General features: G+C 43.3%; 1 protein-coding gene across 2 annotated transcripts in view; it reads right to left on the bottom strand.

The window, feature by feature from the left end:
- The window catches only part of boc (BOC cell adhesion associated, oncogene regulated), a 40,653-nt gene that overhangs the window by 10,870 nt on the left and 10,972 nt on the right, over positions 1 to 18,811 (bottom strand). Inside the window, exons 1-3 of one of the 2 annotated variants that reach the window (XM_054765852.1) lie at positions 15,476 to 15,718; positions 1,410 to 1,536; positions 781 to 1,053 (exon numbers count right to left, since the gene is read on the bottom strand). In XM_054765852.1, coding sequence (XP_054621827.1) covers positions 781 to 1,053; positions 1,410 to 1,521 — 385 coding nt within the window. In that variant the 5' untranslated portion in view covers positions 1,522 to 1,536; positions 15,476 to 15,718. Of the gene's footprint in view, positions 1 to 780; positions 1,054 to 1,409; positions 1,537 to 15,475; positions 15,719 to 18,811 lie in introns of those variants that run through there. The other variant, XM_054765851.1, reaches the window with a different exon arrangement.

Raw genomic sequence — 18,811 nt, 5'->3', positions numbered from 1 at the left:
ATCTTGTCTGGACTGGCCTAGAACACCTCCCGGTGTCATCAGCCTCACGCTTCACATCACATCACGCACGGCTACGTTTGCAGGTTCATCATATCCTCCAGTCAGACATTGAGACGTACACACGTCCCCCTTGTCCACCACGCATCCCTCAGCAACCTTTCACTCAGTAATGGGGCTGTAACTTCTGCTCAGCCCAGCTGTTGGGCCCCATGGAGAGGTTATGGGAGCAAACGAGGGTGGGGGTGCGGGGCACTCAGAGAGTCCAGGTACCTCTTCCTGTTCGGACTGGCCTCTGCCCCCGGGTCCCCTTCATTCCTATGGTTCAGGTTACACTGCTTCAGGCCCCCCTCACAGTCCCATGATGCATATCAAATATAGTCTCCCCCCCCCCACACACACACATCCAATCTCAGAATCTAAACCCCATTAGGCGAAGGCTATATCCACACACAGGAGGCAAAACAAAGTCTTGAATATAAAGTTAACAGAATAAAACGGTAACCATGCAAGGCAACTGAAAAAAACTAAAGGATCCTTGTAAGTAGAAATGCACGGTCATGGTTTCTTGCGGCCATTTGAGGAGAGTTTTTATTGCTCAATGAGGTTTCACTCTGAGTCTAAGCTTCAAGAGAGAACAAGTTGTGTTTTTTGGATGTTCTTTTTCAAAAAACTATATATATATATATATATATATATATATATATATATATATATATAAAAAGTAAAGGGCCCAGTATGTGTTTGTGTGAGTGAGTGTGTGCGGCCTGGGTGGCTACTCACTGGCTGCGGTGACGTCAGCAGGCACGCTAGCCAGAGCTCCAGCGCCGGTGCTGGCCACACACTGGTAGCGACCAAGAGTCATGTTGGAGAGTGTAGTGATGAACAAGCTGCCGGGGCCCAGCGCCACGCCGAGATCTCCATCCATTAGGTGTTGGCCATTCAGGCGCCAGCTGATGTTGGCGGAGGCGGGCCGGGCGCCGCATCGCAAACTCACGGTGCCTCCCAGCTTCTGCACAACCGAGGCGGGCTCCTCGGTGAACTCCGGGACCTCATCTGATGATGGAAAATGATTTTTACAAGAATCAGCTTTCAGCTTTCAGACAGCCTTGCATTTCTTCTTTTTTCCTTTTGGAAGTTCTGTTGACACACAATACTTCTTTTCTTTTTCACATCCGCCTTGGTGGCTAGCGCTGCTCATGCAAGCTACCCACTCCTTGAGATTTATTTCAAACAAAGTGCTGCTGCAGCTGCCAGACACGTTAAAACGCCTCCCTGCCTGTGAGTGGGAATATTTTGTCCTTGGCAGGACTCGCGCTGCACCAGGTGTTAGGAAAAACCCACGTAAAAGGCATCCATATACTGACTTTATGTGCTTTCCTTGTTTTCAAAATGTCATTTGGTGCGCTCACCAGGGACGGAGGCGCCACTCTGTAGGCAGCACAGCAGTACTGCACCCAGCGCGCACAACACTGGAGCACTTCTTTTTCTCATCCACGGAGTCCAGTCTCGCTTTCCCGACATCTTCCATGCACAACTCTGTGAAAGAAACACAGAATAAATGTTTTTTGAAAAACCAAACACTTTATAGCACAAAACTTACACTTGTATGCACTTTATAATAATTGCATTAAGAAGGCTATTTTTTCATTGCTGTTTGGGGGCGACAACAAAAAACAATTCCATGAAACTTGGTGGAGGAGTGAGCAATGGGGCACATTTTGGTGCAGAGCTGGATAAAGGTGTGTTTTCATAGGAACAGCTACTTTGCTAGGGTAGGGAAAGGAAGAATGAGTAATTTTTTTAAATGTAATTTTTTATTGAGCACCAACAATGTATGTACATGCGCTTCCATGCAGTCATACAAACATACAATCAAGGGTAGACATATTTCGGAACAGCGCCCAGGTTTTCTTTTCTTTTTGTGTTATAACACACAGGCTAGATGCCTGCGAATGAGTCATTTTTCATTTAACTTTTGTTTAAATAAACAACACAAGAACACAATAAACAACAAAAAAAAGCCTTTATTTCTTAATTTGGCATTAAATGTTCAGTATGTTCAATCTCTGTTTTCACAACTGCTTTCTGGGTGCGTAAACATAAGAAGGCTGGTCAAAGTGTACTTTAACTTAACTAACTTTAAGTCTGTTTACATATCAAATGTACATCAATGAAGTACATTTAAATAAGAGGAAGTGAAGCATGCATGTAGTGTTTCTTTGCAAAGTGGCATCGCCAGCTACTGGCCTGGCATGCAAATTACAGCGCTTTCATTCTTTTTTTCAGGTCAGTGTTGAAAAACAAAGGCAAAAAGATATAAGCATGACTCTCATCGCCTGTGTCACGTACACAAACAGGCAGCCATTAAAGAAACACAAGTCCGTCAGTGCCCTTAGCAGCAACACACAAATGAACTCTTTCTTTTCTGCCAAGCCCCCATCCTGCCACGCTGACCCCATCTCCCCATGCATTCATCAAAGGGGCGCCCTCATTCTGCGGCCTGTAACCCGACTCAGCTGCCCTCCCCGCTCAGGTGTAAGTGATACAGGTAGACGAGTGCATGAGGAAGAACAAAAAACAAGAGGCTGCATTGAAAGAGCAACTAATGAGAGGTGAGGGTGGGGGGGTGGGGGATGGAGGTGGTGTTACGCTCCAGTGCAGCGAGATGCTGATGGTAATAGCCAGTCTATTAACAGTTAATGCAGAGAGTGCATCTCTTCTCTCCCTCTGGCGTCGCTCGCTGCCAAGTTTCCTGAATTCTTTCCTGTCAGGTTAAACTAACAACTTCCCGTCAGGATGAGGAGGGTGGTCCCGCACCACTCACATCTCTCCCACTCCAATCGCATGTCCCTGAACATGCATAATATTCAAGGGTGGTTTAAAAAGAAATACAGAAAGGAGGCTTTTTGGTGCTGTCGTGTTTGTCCAGCTCTTATCGCGGCGAGGGGAGATGATTAATGAGGCCGTACGGACAAAGCACAAAGAGCAGGCGAGTAGTGGTGAGAAAGAGGATGGAAACTCTTACAAGCTCTCTCTCTCTCTCTCTCTCTCAGTGAAAATGTGGAGCTGCCGGGCACATTTAGTGAAAATGAGTTCATGCAGCAAGCTGACGGAAAAACAGTTGTTAGTTAAGCCAAGAGTCACACACAAGACCACACACTGTATGCCATTAATAAGAGCAATATTAGATTAGCGACCACCCGCCAACACGCAAAAACAACACACACACTGCAAGAAGCTGGAAGAAGGAAGAATTCTTTCCAGAATTATTCATTTCTAGAGCATTTTAAAGATTACAGGCCGTTTAACCATGGTGGCTAATAGGTTGCTAATGTTGAAAAAGCAAAACAACGCAAACAAAAAACATAAAAAAGCTGGTCTAGGTCATAACTTTATCATACAACTTATGTACAGTTTGCACAAGCACTCTAAACTCAATACGTGGTCATCATGGCAACAACTGTCCTTATTAAGCCGTCCAAATGAAGAAGGTATTTTAGGGTCAAATGACAACATGTTGTGGTCTTAAAATCCCAGTCAATGTTAGTTTGTAGCTCACTTGGAGACTTAACATGGATGTCAGAGTCCCTTTACCACAAAAGTTGCCTGTTGTTGCCAAAAAGAATGGTCACATTCAATAGAGTGCTGTATTTACAGCGCCACAATGGGTACACTTAATCCAACATAAGAGCTGTGCTGATGTGTTGAATGCATTGGCTCCCATTAGATTACACCGGTGTCAATGTGGAAAAACTAGAAAACAAGATTGGCAAATATTTACCCCCTGGAATGGAGAACTGAGACGGGCATTTGGAGTACATAAACGACCCAGAGCGTCACATATGTACACTTGCATTTAGTGGCGAGCTGACACGGTAAACAAACAAAGTGTGTGGAGGCCTGTGGCTTCTGTGGGCCGCACACAACCTGGAGCAGCTGTTCATAAAAAGACATGTACATCTGTACGCAGCACCTGTGTCCACTGCCAAGGATGCTAAACCGCCAAGCGGGCCATGGCGGTATGGACCAATACCTCTTACTGTCCCAATCTTGCAATCTAGTTGGCACTGTGAAGGCAGTAAGAAGGGAGGACAGGCCCAAGCAGAGATGGAGCATTGTTAAAACATCATGGCGCCCTAAAAACAGTCATGGACGTGATTCATTAGTCAGCTGGGCCTTGTGTTTGCTTAGCCTCCAGATGAAAAGTGTCCCTGACATCTATGTCCAACCTTTTCCATCCATCCCTCCCTAAAACAAGTCTCACACACACATAAAGCAGAGACAGAGGAGCCTCCTACACAGCAGCAAGCCTGATAGAAACCAGAACACTCAGCCCAACCCCCCTCTAAATCCATACGTGCCCAAAACTCGATGTGGGAGTCGTCATGCGATATTAAAACAAAATAGACTTCATGTCTTCCAGCATGTGTCTGACTGCAATTTGTAAACTTACACTTGGACTGGAAGAAAAGTGCCATTTGGCTTGTTATGCACGTGTGTGTGTGTTTGGCATATACTGTATGACTAACAGGAGACAAAAGTACTCAGGCACATGCAGTGTTTCCCATACATTCATTTATCTCTTTATTTGTGGCGGCCCACCACAGATACATTTGGTGCTACCTGTTCACCCTCACCTATAAACACATTATAATGGGACTATCTATGAATGTAGCTTGTTGTTCCCACTCTGGACAGTAGATGGCATTGTAACTTTTCTTCTTCTTCTACGACTTCGGCCAGAGAATAAGAAGACAAGGCAGGAGGGATCAGTGTTGTTGAATTCAGACCCCTCTATATTCTGTTTTTCAGGAAAGCAACTGCAACAAATCAGGCTACTTTGTTTGGTCTCATTGGACACCTTTGGAGACTAACATGAAAGCACGTATCGCTCTTCTCAACAAGCAGCTGGTAGTGATCACAGGGACCCTTCTTGCTTGTCTTACATTTTTTTTAAACAAAAAAAGAAGTGACAGATGAATGTTCATTTGTATATCGAAACATATTTGCAACAATTAATGAATCGATGAATAATCGATCAACTATTTTGGGATTGAATTTATGTTCACTTGGAAAACAGTGATCGACATTTTTGTCTCTTTTCTGATATGTGGCAGGCCAAACCACTAACTGTTCATGTTTGGTTCATATTGATTTGGTCCTTGAGGGACCTAAAAAAATTACTCCATCAATCAAAAGAAGCTGTGGATTAATGAACCCACTAGCCAAATAATCGTTTGTTGCAGCCATACATATTTGTTTTGCTTCTCATGTTTTTTGCTCATTTTTTGCCTTCAAAAGCATCCACAAAAATGACACATGCCTCATTGCCAATGACGCAAATTAGATGATGCCGTCATCTAGCCCCTGACCTCAACAACCTACCGCCACAAGTAGATTACAGTCCTGCGGGGAAACACTCACATGGCTTAACGTCTTGAGACTCAGGACAAGCAGTTATTTCAAATTTAGAACACTACCAGATACACGTAAATAAAACACTCAGTGTGACATTCATATAGAGATTGTGTTTTTAAAAAGGTACAAATTGAGTGTGCTTTATTGTTAAAGGTTTAATTAATATTATGAGGTATTATTATTACTACTATGACTCACAAAAAGTTAGGGATATGGGTTAAGCTAGGGATGTGCGTTACAGTAAGTATTGAAGATGTTGCACACGGTCATTCAAAATTAGAGAAGCTCAAAATAAGTTCACCTGCAAAGATTATACAGTAGTACATTTTAGGTTCATCCTGAAATGTATTTCAAATGTCCCTAACTTCTTGTGAGTAGCATATATGACTTACTCCATATAAGTATAAGTAAGTCGTATATTTGTAAAATGATGAAGATGGTAGATGCATGTGGACAACCAAAAAGAAATTCATTTATAACAGGTCTGAAACAGTGTGGCTATGACATTTCTTAAATGCTAATGAAAATTTCAAGTTCAAGCAAAGGTTTTCAATGTTTTTTCCTCCTGTGTTAATATAATTGTAGAAATAGAATATCAAAAATATAAGCAAGATGAAATAATGATTCCGTTGGCAGGAAATACTGTTGCAAGGTTCCTAAAGGCAGGCTCGGACAGGCCTGGTGTGGAAGAACTTGACCTCTGACCTCACAAATGGATGCACTCCAAAGTCTTGTTGGAATAGTAACAGTAATAACACTCCAAATGTGCTTGATGTTTCACTTCCTGGTGGTGTCCATATAATTCCGTTCATATAGCGTCTATGTTGGGTTTGTGGTCACATGACAGTAAGCCCATCCCCTCCCTCCAGCCTCCCCAGTGTTCCGGGGCTATTGTGGTCGTCTCCGGGTGGATAAATTCATTTTGACAAGCTTGCTAATTGGACAAAACCAGCCTGGAGCCTCCTCTCTGAGCGCTCACATTCCATCTGCTTTCTGACTTGAAGAAGAGGGGGGTGGGGTGAGGAGTGGGTCCTAGCTGTTGAATATTTATCACCCTTCCTTACCCACCTTCCTCCCTCACTTTTACGTCTTGTATACCCCTCCCTCTCTTCTTGAGGTTCTCCAAACACACCACAGCGTGCCCCCCTTCCCTCTCCCCTACTCTCCCCCTTTAGATAAACACATGCGGTGTCAAGTGTGAGGAGTGGCGGAGGATTCAACTTGCCCGCCGGGCTCCGTGGCCCACAATGCAGCGGCGCATAGCTTCCGCGCGGGAAGCCGGTTGCCCCGGGCGACGCTAACAGGCAGAACGCACCTTAATAGAGTGGAGAGTCATTGTAAAGCAGTGAGCCGGCGCACAGACAAAGACCCTCGCGGACCCCTGGAGAAAGGGGAGACGCTGCTCTGAAGGGCCCGAGGAAGAGCTGATGGGTCCTAGCTCAATGACCGGGGGGGGGCTCAATGACCAAGTGGTTAGAGAGTTTTTGGATTGATGGGTAAATGGATGAAGGGGGTTGACTCGAGGAGCAGGACGTCAACTGGCAGGCCAGCCAATGAGAGGCCGGAGCTCAACAGCACGCTGACATATTTTCACCTTGCTCTGTCAAGCAGTTTGCTCGCTCGATGGCACGGGTTACGAGTTACGGGGGAGATGGGGGTGGGGGTCCAGAGTTGACTTAACACAGCCGGTAGAAGTCACCTACTAAAACAAGCAGAGGCAAAATGGGTGTTGCAGTGAATTGTGTGTGTTTGTTAGCAGCAATGCTAACAATTCCGATTTATCTTTGTTGAGGGCTGAGGCAGGAGCCATTAAGGCCGCACTAATGCTTAGTTATTGATGACAGCCAGTACCTCAGACTACAGAAAAACAATGATTAAATAATCCAGTCAGGAACATTCTAGTCATGTAGCGTTGCATTATGAAGTGACAGCAAATGTAAACAAAGCATGTAGTGCGGTGTGCATGCAGGTCAGTGTCGTGTTGTTCTTCTTTATATATATATATATATATATATATATATATATATATATATATATACATACACACACACACACACACACAGTAAGTATTCTATGTTGTATTTCCCAGTACAAAATATGCATACAAAGTAGAAAAAGGTTGAGACTGTCCTATGATGACAATGATGCAATCAGAAAGATATTCATTCAGGAGGAGAGCATTGGCAGCCAACCAACCAACCAACCAACAGGTGGAGACAGGCTGGTTCTCATGCCATCAAATTACCCACAAAAACTCATCTAAGCATCGCTAACGAGATCAGCCCCCTCGCAGCCATCTTTCAAGGTATTAACAAGCTATATGCTCGTCCAAATCCTCCCGACTTTCCCTAACGAGCTACAGAGCGTCATTGGGGATTAACGAGGGAGATCTGGACAGACCCACAATTGTAAAGTGGGAAGGGGGAGGCGGAGGCGTTCAAATCAATTAGGCACCGGCGAATTAGCATTAATTTAGATAACGAGGCTGAATTAACCACAGCGAGCTAATTACGACGCATTCCTGCGCTTGGCGTGAGATGCCGGCATGAAGCAGCAGGGCCATGGGAAAGGAACGGTAGCACTTTTTTTTTTTTTTTTTAAAGGAACATGAGACAATGTATTAGCCAATCATGTGTAAGGGAGGGAAAATTTGGATTGCTTGTGTCTTTTAATGAACCAACGATTTTGTGGACTATAAAACAATGCAATGGATGACTACCATAACGACTTCAACCGGTCAGGCAGACAAAAAACACGTAAAATGTAAAACAAACAATAGATATACTGTAGAACTGCATGGGGACAGATGACCACAATGTATCCCAGCAGTTTTTGTGTATTCAAAAACAGACTAAAGCACTATTAGAGCACAGTTGCTCTGTCTAGTGGAGAATTTTGTCCGTCACAGCTTCGCCAACGCTTTGTGCATGCAGAGAATAACTAAAGTAGTTTTTTTTTTCCCCGACACTGAACTGTCACACAATTAAATCACAGACAAGTGCCAACTTTCTGTTTACTGCTATTAAATTAACTATGCAAAAAAAATAAAAATAAACAGTGTTTCCCACACAACTGCAATCTGTTTAGAGTGTGATGTAATGACGTGATCGTCTAAGTGGCCGTGATGCATTTGCATGTAATTGTAATGGATGCAGTATGTACAAACCATGAAAAGCAGAACTATAGTATGTTTAGAACTACAAATGAACTTTCTTCTGTCACCTGCCCACAGCAGCACCCGGTGCTCTTTGAGAAGAGCGATATGTGCTTTCATGTCACTGCTGCGGTCCTGAAACACACCACAGTTATGTGCTATGTGATGCATAAGTGAAACTTATACATAGCTTTCTTGGACAGTATAGCAACGGTGTCGCCAAGTTGGCAAGCCTGATCCCTCCTTATACATCTTCTTATTCTCTTGCAGACCAAGTGCGTATGCAGTGTGTTGACAGTTTATGAACGAGGTCAAAAAGCGCCAAACCTATTTGTGGCAGGCCGCCACAAATAAATAAATGTATGGGAAACATTGAACTATGCAAAAAGAAACATCACTCTTTCATGAGGATAAGTAAGTCTTTGCGGGCTTTAGCCGAGTACAGAGCATCTAAACGCACACACACAAACAACGCGGTGAGGAGAAAGGGAACTAATACCCACAATTTCAAGAGCACTCATCACACACATGCACTTACATATTTCACGTAGCCACAACTATTCTCTGGTTGCCTGTTTTCTCTGCCCGCGCATAAGCAAGCAATCACACAAAGTCCTATTACATGGTAAAAGTATACTCACACAGCGCACAAATATGCAGACCTCAGGATCCTTTTTTTCTCTCCCTCAACACACACACAAACAAGCTGCCACTTATATCCTCAGCCTGGGGCACAGATACACGCCATACAGCATCCATGCATTTTATTAGGTAATCATAGAAACAACCATGCTGCCATTCTGAGGAAGCGGTGTTGACGTTTTTGCTCCATACAGTCAGTACATGCATGCAGCTTACTCCTTGTGTGTTCCTGCATTGTGGAGACTGGAAAAAAAGGGGGGGGTCCCCTCCTCCCAAAAAAAGAAAACTTTCTTTAGCAGCATGGAACCAATTATAAATCAAGAGCAATTTCTGCCTATTATTCAGCAGGAGCCAAGGGAGGGATTTGTGAGCGGGGCTGCTTGGCTCAGCAGGAGACGCAGGAAGGAAAAGGAGAAGCGGAGCGGCTGCATCGTTATATGAAAAACAGATATGGCAGGCAGCCCTGAGAAAGCAGATAAGGCTTCAGTAAAGTCACAAGACATAAAGATGCATAAGAAAAGGGGGGCGAGGGGCAGAAAATTAAAGAGCGAGCCGGACCTCAGTGGGCCTAGGAGGAGCAGCAGCTGAAGCAGGAACCATGTAGGAACCAGCTCTCTAAGTCTGGAGATGCATTTAGTCTTTTCAGCACAGACGCCACTTGTCCTGCCAATCACAGCCCTTTATGTGTTTATCCCTGCCAGGAAATCTAATGTACAGTGAACCCTCCAACATGCCACTGGGTTTACAAGTGTAAGAAGAAGTTAACTAACAAAATTAAAGATTTGAAATGACAACTGCACATTGCAAAGATGGTTGGACTACAAGGACCTGATGCATTTTGAAAACATGAAGTGGTTACAAGTAGGCATGCGTGGCGCCGATTTCCTTAATTTTAGTGTATTGTGATCGTACATATGAAAACGATCTTATCTACCTCTGCAAAGGTACGTCATCTGCACTTTACGCAAACAAGGCAAGGCAAGGCAAGTGTATTTATAAAGCGCAATTCATACACAAAGTAATTCAAAGTGCTTTACAGAAAAGAAGGGTAAAATCACTTCATAAAAGCATTAAATCATTACAGAAACGTTCCATAAAACAAAAAAGATTAAGAATAAAGAGTGCAGATAAAATACTTTCAGTTATCATATGCACTGTTGAATAGAAGTGTTTTCAGCTTGGATTTGAACATTGCCAAAGTTGAGGATTGTCGCACATCTTCTGGAAGATTGTTGCAGATTTTGGCAGCATAAAACTGAAACGCAGCCTCACCATGTTTAGTCCTGACTCAGGCAACCACTCCCTGTGCTTCTCAGAGCTCAACAGTCACTCGGAGCACAGCCATGTCATCAGTCTGACAGTATTACACAGTAAAAGAAAAAGAGCAAAGGATCGCAGTTCATAATTTATGTTCTACAACTACAACAAACCTAATTCCCCATTTACGAAACCACCGCACTCTTACATCACCATAAAGAGGTTGGAGCTGTATATACTGTATGTTCACTTGAACTTTATAGCAGGTACAATCCTCACATTGACACACACACACATATACCTGAAAACATATACGTTACAATCCAATTAAGCGCCATTACTTTGTCCTGTAAATTATTTTTTCATTAACTACCTCAAACCTTGTGATTTCCTTTATTTGTAAAATGAAAATACTGTTTTTGAGTCTCTTACCAAACTTTTTTGTGTTAAGACACTCAAATCAGGTCTGCAGTGTGACCTGTTTTTAAAATGTGAAAAACAAAAGACTAAAAGAACTGATATAATTTAGTAGTTTGGACAGCAATTTTCAAAACTTCTCATTTCTATTTGAGAGAACTACCTCATGTGCAGCCTAAACAATTTGTATTGTATTGTATGTTTGTATTGTTTCACGGGTATTGTTCAATGTTTTTCAACAAAATACGGCTGGAACATTGTAACTAATAAAAAGCAAAACATGCAGTAGAGATTATGCTTTGATGCTCACTGAACTGAGGTATTGGGGCCACGCTGTCGTCAATAAGGATGTCACAAATGGAATGAATGTCACGAATAAGCCATGCAAAGGCCAAAGAAAAAAGTTCAGATGTGACTGTAGAGGCGTACTTCTCTCAAACATTTGGGTCAAATTTGACTTACAACCTCAGGAGTATACTATTTCACCGTAACATCAAATCAAACCACTTCACGTTGGACAGCTGACAGAGGAGCACAGTGGAAAATTCCAGCTCTTGATAACCCTGGGAGGAGGGGGGTGCCCAGTGATTCATTCTCTGGGATGAGGCCCTGCCAAATTAACATTCTTCCATTTTTACATGTGATTATTGGTTAAAGCTTTGGAACACAGCCCAGAAGCCGCCATGTATTTTACTTACATCAGTGCAGGAGAGTTGATGTTTTTTAAAGTTTGAATGTCAGTGGAAAGTATATTGTTCGCCTTTAGGCCATGTCCACACAAACTCAAATATTTTAAAAAACGCAGAGTTCATCCACAAAAGTGGAGTTAAAAAAAAAAAGTCTGTCCACATAAAAACTCATTCAATGGTTGTCATGCACATTTTGGCCAATCAGAAGCCTGAAAAATCAACCACAACGGAATTGATTGCGCATCACAACGGCTCTGTTCAGCAATATAGTGATATAGGAGATGGACATTACCTTTAAAATCATGGACATGGAGCCCAGGAAACAACATGAATGTTGTTGATTTTGAAAAACACCCGTGCATGTTTTGAGGGACACAAAATGAAACTAGCACCTGGAAGTCAATAACTTCATGTTCTGCTGTTAAATAAGGTTTGAAAATGTGACATGTCGTCACACACTTCTTGTGACACAAAACAAAACGCTCTGTTGTATCCGTCCACACACAACAACAGCGAGAGTGAGTTTATGAACATCTCCACTCTGGCCGGAGTTTTGCATCATGGCCAATAATGCAAATGAGATGATGATGTAATCATCAGAATTTCGGCCAAGCTATGCTAAGCAGTTAAAAACATCAAATACTTCCATAGTCATATCTTGTAACGTTCAACGGTCTCCTTCCTAATGTTCTGATCTAGCCAATTAAAAGACGAGCTGTGGGCCGCGTTGTGCCCCTGTGCCAGACTTTGGACATGCATGGACAAATTGATTGAATAAACTTACAAATGTTGCACCTGCATGTGAATGATCCATTAGAGCTCAGCTGTTTTGCTAAGAACACCCTCTAATCCCCGTCCAAATATCTACTTTACACACAGCACTATTTGTCTACACACAGGCAACCCCCCCTTGATGTGGAGTGGATCAGTAAGCAAACAGCAGTAACACTTCATTCACAATGTGTGTGTTTGCAAGTGTGCGAGAGAAATGAGCAGAGGTAACTTCATTAGTCAATCAGGAGCCAATTAACTTGCAGCTATCAAAAAAATGCGTGCGAAAGGTTGCCGTTGGCTGAGAGGCACCTGAAGCGCAGAAGGATTTTTTTCCTCAGCTGTAATCTTGTTTTTTTGATGACGGCATGTTTAATTAGCCTCAAAAGTCCAAACCCCCCTCTTGCCCCCGCATCCCCTCGCTCAATATGGCCCTGGCTGACAGCAGTATGCATCCCCCAGTGGAAACCTGCCAGCCCAGGTGTCCTCCTTTGGATGGGCCCATAAACCCACCTTTTTTCAAACAATCAATCCATCAATCAATCAATCAATCAGCGCTGAGGCCTGTAAGGTCATTAAGCACACCTGCACAACCCAATACAAGACCTCATCCAAAATTCACCCTATTTTTGTTGTAGGCTGTTGCACGGCACTATCATAAATAATGTAACTAAAATATTACACCTCTCATTATGATGCATTGCAGTTGCACACCACTGTAAGCCACAATAATAAAACGTACTGTTAAATGAAAACCTCTCTGGCAGCATTCATCAAAACTGAGTGTTATCAGTTTTTAAAAAGGCCATTTTTGGTGTAACCCTCGTATTGCATCTAGCTACATAATTCTTTTGTGAGACATCACTGAATCAGAACACTCACTCTCATACTACTCGTATTCTTTCTTGCCTAGAGGGACCACACAGGTGAGGCCCAAGCCGCCCTGATTGGACACTCATGCAGGCGGCAAAAGCCCGAAAAGTTTGCCCCACCGGCGTCTGTTATGGCTGCACGAGTGTCCCGCTGTCAAAGATGAAAGCATGCCCTCAAGGAAGGCTTTCTTTTCCCCTCTTCCCCTCCTCTTCTGTCACTTAACAGCAACGCTACACCCTCAGCAATAACAATGCTGCAGTCACAAACACCACATCATCTCCATTTTTACACAACACACGGTCGGCAGCAGCAGCACAACGCTTACGACATAAGCCATGCCCGAAAGGAGAAAAATGCATTTGGACAACCACACTGAGGTGGCTGCACACCAAGATACACACCGCTGTAGCATTCCTCAACAGGCGATAGGTGATAAATATGCAAAAATCTTTCCAGTTTTGCCTTCAAAGGACACAACTGTGGCCAAGCTGGCAAGAAAGTCAGTCTCCTGGCTGGATTTGTCAGCCCCCAAACACAAGTCAAATACCGTAGCAGGACAGCCTGCTGTGGTTCTCATCATATCCTACATTAAAATGATGCAGCTTTAGCTCTGGCCCTTGAAACAGACACAAAAATGTTTGTCCAGTGGGCCCAGATCAATTATTTCTTTGATGCATGTGGATTCCCATGATACGACTAAATGAATGCTACTTTTACCAGCTTATAAATCACAGGAAAAGGGGCATGTTTTAACTTTGGTTATGCTTGAAACCTACAGCAACCTTTTGACTGCTTACCAGCGACTATCACAGGACAAGTTTGTACTTTCGTGGGAGTCTAACCACATTATGTGTATTTTCTAGAGTTGATTCACTCTGTAGCAGGTGTTATCAATCTTTATTAATCGTTAAGCAGAGATTCATTTCGTTGTGTTCGTTCCAATTAAGTTAAGTGTATATGTGGTTGCTATGGCAGTACTTGATTTAAATGTAGTGTAAGTTTGGCCTAAAACAATCAGAGCCCATAACTTAAGATGCCACATAAGCATTTAATTTGATGGTGTTTTGATGAATGGACAGAGAAACAGGCAGATAATCAGGACTGGAATCAATTAGTTCAACTTTGAAGCATCTCACTTGCCAAGAGCCTCCCTCCTCTTCTTTGTTTCACAGACCAGTTAATTCCCTGAGAAACAGCGTTCCCAATTAGTGAGGAGGCCAGACAGTTTCTTCTCGACTTTTAATCCCAGTGACAACAATTCAGCGGCACTCTTGTCTGATGTCAAAGTCGGATTCCGGGGCCAAAAAAAGTGAATTGCGACAACAAAAACTACACCTGGACTTGACAACATGAGCCCTGACGGCTGTTGCTGTCCTCCAAACCCCCTTCGGCTGGTGACCGAGACCTGGGCCAAGGCTCATTAGCAGCCCTGGGGGATTAACACAAACATCTTCTCATTAAGAGGATGCAAGCAGCCATGACAGAGAAGGAATGTTTTTAACACCACGAGACCCAAAAGGCATTGTTATGGTTGTGATGCATGCCAGCATCAGCAAGACAAGACAGTCAACCAAATACATCCATGCAATCAGGACAAAAACGTCCTTTTTCAATTGCTATTATTATGTATTGTCATTCCAATAAAAACAGTCACTGAATCTGCAGAAGATGTGCAGAGAAATGGTGCGTTCACTACACGCTGGGAGAAAACGCATTCCCCCGATTTCTGTCCAACATTGCGGCACTGTCTTGTGGTACAGTGGGGGGGTAAGTGAACCCAGCAGCTCAAATATGCGTTCCCCCCAATGGTGGACACTGTAGACTGCGGCCTGCAACACGTAAAGTACTTTTAGTAGCCAAAAACACAAAGCTAAGACACAAAATCACAAGCGACGTGTCGCTTACTCCAGAAAAACACACTTCGTTGTTTAAAAGTGTGAGCGTTTCCACGTCAATTCAAAGAAAAGAAAGCAGCACGTAAACAAGACGCAACAAATCTGAGCCAGACTTCTCGGAAAGAAGAGACCACATTTCAGGAAGGCTAAATGACATTTAGTCCAGCTTTAGGGTGCGCGGATACGTTCAAAAAATAAACACATGCTAGGACGCTAGCAAGCACGCCAAAGTAGTAGCAAACGAACGATCACTTTTTGGCGTTTTAAAGTTCGGCACAAGTAAAGATTAGTGCAAACATCCATTGAAAACGTACTGCATCTACCTTTGTTTTCATTGAAGAAGAAAGACTCAAACTTACCAAAATTGCTCGACCCGCTGCTCGCACCTCGTTTTTTTCTGCAAAGCGATCTTCAGCTCGACTGTGGGCGATTTTTTTAGTCCTTTTCTCCAACAAGAACAAGGAAACCCAACAAAAAACGTCTTCTTCTACTTCTTCTTCTTGTGTGTTGTTTGGATTTACTGCGACGAAGCCAGCGACATTTTCTCCACACAAAGTTCCTCACACTGAAAGGCCGTTTTTGGATGACTGAGCTCTCAAACAATTCTCCCCCCACTTTTGCGACGCCTTTCGAGTCCTCCCACTTCCCAAGCAGGAGGAGGGACATGAACAATGCGGGGACTGCATCATGGATTCCCCCCCACCCCAAACAACCTGCACTTCTCCTAATGGCAAAAACTTCAAATGCACACACATGTGTTTGTTTGATTTATTAAAGCATAATAATTCCTCTTCAGGGTTGTCCTGCAGGGGCAAAAAGTGAGCCCCTTTCGCCCCCTCCCTCCTGTTACCTCCTGATTTGGTATGCTTTGGTCCACACAGTTTGGACTGACCCCATCCACTGAGGCCTGTACCCTCCGTGCAGCTGTGCTGTTAGTTGAAAGAACAGTTGTGCAAAACCTGGGAGTTTTTTTTAATCAACTGAGACTCTCGGGTACTCGTATCCGTTAACTCGTTCACTTACTCACGCTTGCTACCTCCAGCGAAATTAAACACAGCTCACATGTCATTAATCGTGCAACTCTTACTAACTGCATTTGTAAAAATGTATTAATGACGTGGAGAAAGAAACAGACCTGCTCCTTGCCTCAGATCAACTCTCCTTTCCCCTTCCTGCCTGCATCACGGGCGCCACAAAACGAACGATTTGCTTGCTTGCGAGTTTCACTGATTCACAGGTACTTGGCAAACACTCGAGTTTCATTGACTCACAAGTTGGCAAAGATTCAAGCCTTATTGACTCACGAGTGGAAGACTCGAGTTTCATTGACTCACAAGTGGAAGACTCAAGTTTCATTGACTAACGAGTTGACAAAGACTCAAGTTTCACTGACTCGTGTGTTCGACAAAGATGCGATGCGAGTTCCACTGACTGATGGATTGACAAAGACTCGAGTTTCGGAAATTCGACGAAGACTCAAACTTCATTGACTCATGAATGCCTGGCGAAGACGTGTGCGAGTTCCTGTGCATGCGCTCTATGAGGTGTGACTCGAGTGAACAGAGTACCCGGAAGTACGCAGTGTGCATCATATACAGTATACTGAAGTCTCCTGACAGAAGGAGACTGCAGGCAGCTGCAACAAAGTGGAGACTGAGGAGTGTAATACTGCTGCATTTCAGGTAAGCTAACGCACGCACGTGTGTTTATTTGTAATTTGTAGTAGTGTATCTCAATGACATTACCTCATATAGCGTAGTATCTGATCAGCATGGTACCAGATACTACAAATAGTACTGGTTTATGTTGCCCACGACACACACAAGTTGCAGCCATACATTAGTGCACCCTTCAGCACGAAGAGGGTATCAAAAAAAGGGACACCTCCCCTTTCCACCAAAACAACCCCTTCCCCCTCTCCCCTCCTCTATCTGTCCATGCTGGGCAGGATGAATTAGCGTGGGACAAAAGGTTTTGTGGGCCGACCATGAAAGGCCTATTAAGCACGCTGCATCCCCCAGAGGCCCTGCTCCGTAGGACACTGCCTCCCAGAATGCCTCTCTCCCAGCGGGCCACAATCCCAGCATGCACTGCTCCCCCTTCAGAGCTGTCACACAACCATACCACCCTCCCCTTCAGCCCTCAGCCTCACTATGGAAGGAGGCCCTGCACAGATTGTCATGTAGATCATAAGAAACGTTGCTAAGAAAGTGATGGACAGTGAGAGTGGAGTGGACTCAAGCACGTCATACGTCTCCTGGCTCACTTGTTTTGCTGGTCGCCAGGGCAACGACTTCCTCTACCTATCACCAGGAAATGACAAATGAAAGAAAAATGGCAAAACGCTAAGAAATGTGAACAAACCAAAACCAATAAAGATCTATGTACCTGCCTGGCCATCAAGTTAGCATACAAGCTACCTAGCAGTTAACTATTTCGCAAACTAGTTATCGCAGGGAAATGACTACTTTAAAAAAAAGTTAAAAAAAACCTAACAAAACGTTAACCCATGTAAGCAAAATCTATCAAGCATGACAACTTGTTATAAAATGTCAAAAGTGAACATAAATACTATAAAGCGTATGCTATCTACTTACACAGCTACCTCACTATAACAGGAAAATGACAAATTACAAAAAATATTAACACCATTGAATAAAACCTATTTGGCAATCCATCGCTAAGCAAACTACAGCTATCACAGAAAAATAACCGAAGAAAAATGTCCAAAAATCTTAACAAAAGTGAAAAAAATGTAACAATCAATCTAGCTAGCTAGCTAGCTACCCAACAGCTAGGTATCTAGCTATGACGGAAATGACAACAAAAAAACAAAAAACAAAATCAATCTAGCTAGCTATTCAGCTTGCAAACTAGCTAAATAGCTGCTAATTTGCTGGAAGGCAATCTAACTATTACAGAGAAATTACAAATGAAAAAAAATCTATCAAGTTAGCAAACTAGCTGCTAACTATCCGACAAGCTATCTCACTGTATCACAGGGAAATGACAAATGAAGTAAAATGTCAATAAATGTATATGTAAGCGAACAAAAACTATTGCTATGCTACCTTCGCACCATAGCCTAGCTAGATGACTATGGCAGAGAAAAGACAAGATAAGGAAAATGTCTATGTATATCCAGCTCGCTAGCTAAAGATGAATACAAATGTAGAAAAAATACATAGGGAAATCATTTTAAAAACGGAAAATTGTGATCATGTTTTGTGTCATCCTGCTTAGAAATATACAAACAGTGTGCAAACTATAAAATCCTTGGCAGAGGTAATTAACATTCTGACTGTTTTTTAGCAATGCAAAAATTAGTGGCTTTTATGGCATCTTTATGTTTTCAGTGTTTTTGCTGCCATTTCAAAACAGCTTGTGTGGTTTTTGTGGGTTGACGACATGTCTGTACGTGCGTCATATTTCTCCACCGGGCTCCAGAGCAGCAATCGCTTGATGTGGCTTTTGTCGTAAAGACATAAAACAAGGCAGGACTTGGAAGATGCAGCAAGTGTCAGACTCGTGCAAGTATGTGACAAGGAAAGAGCTGCAAAGACACTCCTCGTGGTTGAAATATGCGCAAAAAGATTGGTTGATAGAGTGGCAATACGTGGGATTAATGAAGCATGATGGGAGGTAGAGTCAACAGCACAGCGGCCAGTTCTCCACTTCCTGCACGGCCTTTCTTC

This window comes from Dunckerocampus dactyliophorus, chromosome 21 (assembly GCF_027744805.1).
Source record: "Dunckerocampus dactyliophorus isolate RoL2022-P2 chromosome 21, RoL_Ddac_1.1, whole genome shotgun sequence".
Taxonomy (NCBI): Eukaryota; Metazoa; Chordata; class Actinopteri; order Syngnathiformes; family Syngnathidae; genus Dunckerocampus; species Dunckerocampus dactyliophorus.
Note: the sequence above shows the minus strand (reverse complement) of the source record. Positions and strands in the feature narration are given on the sequence as shown.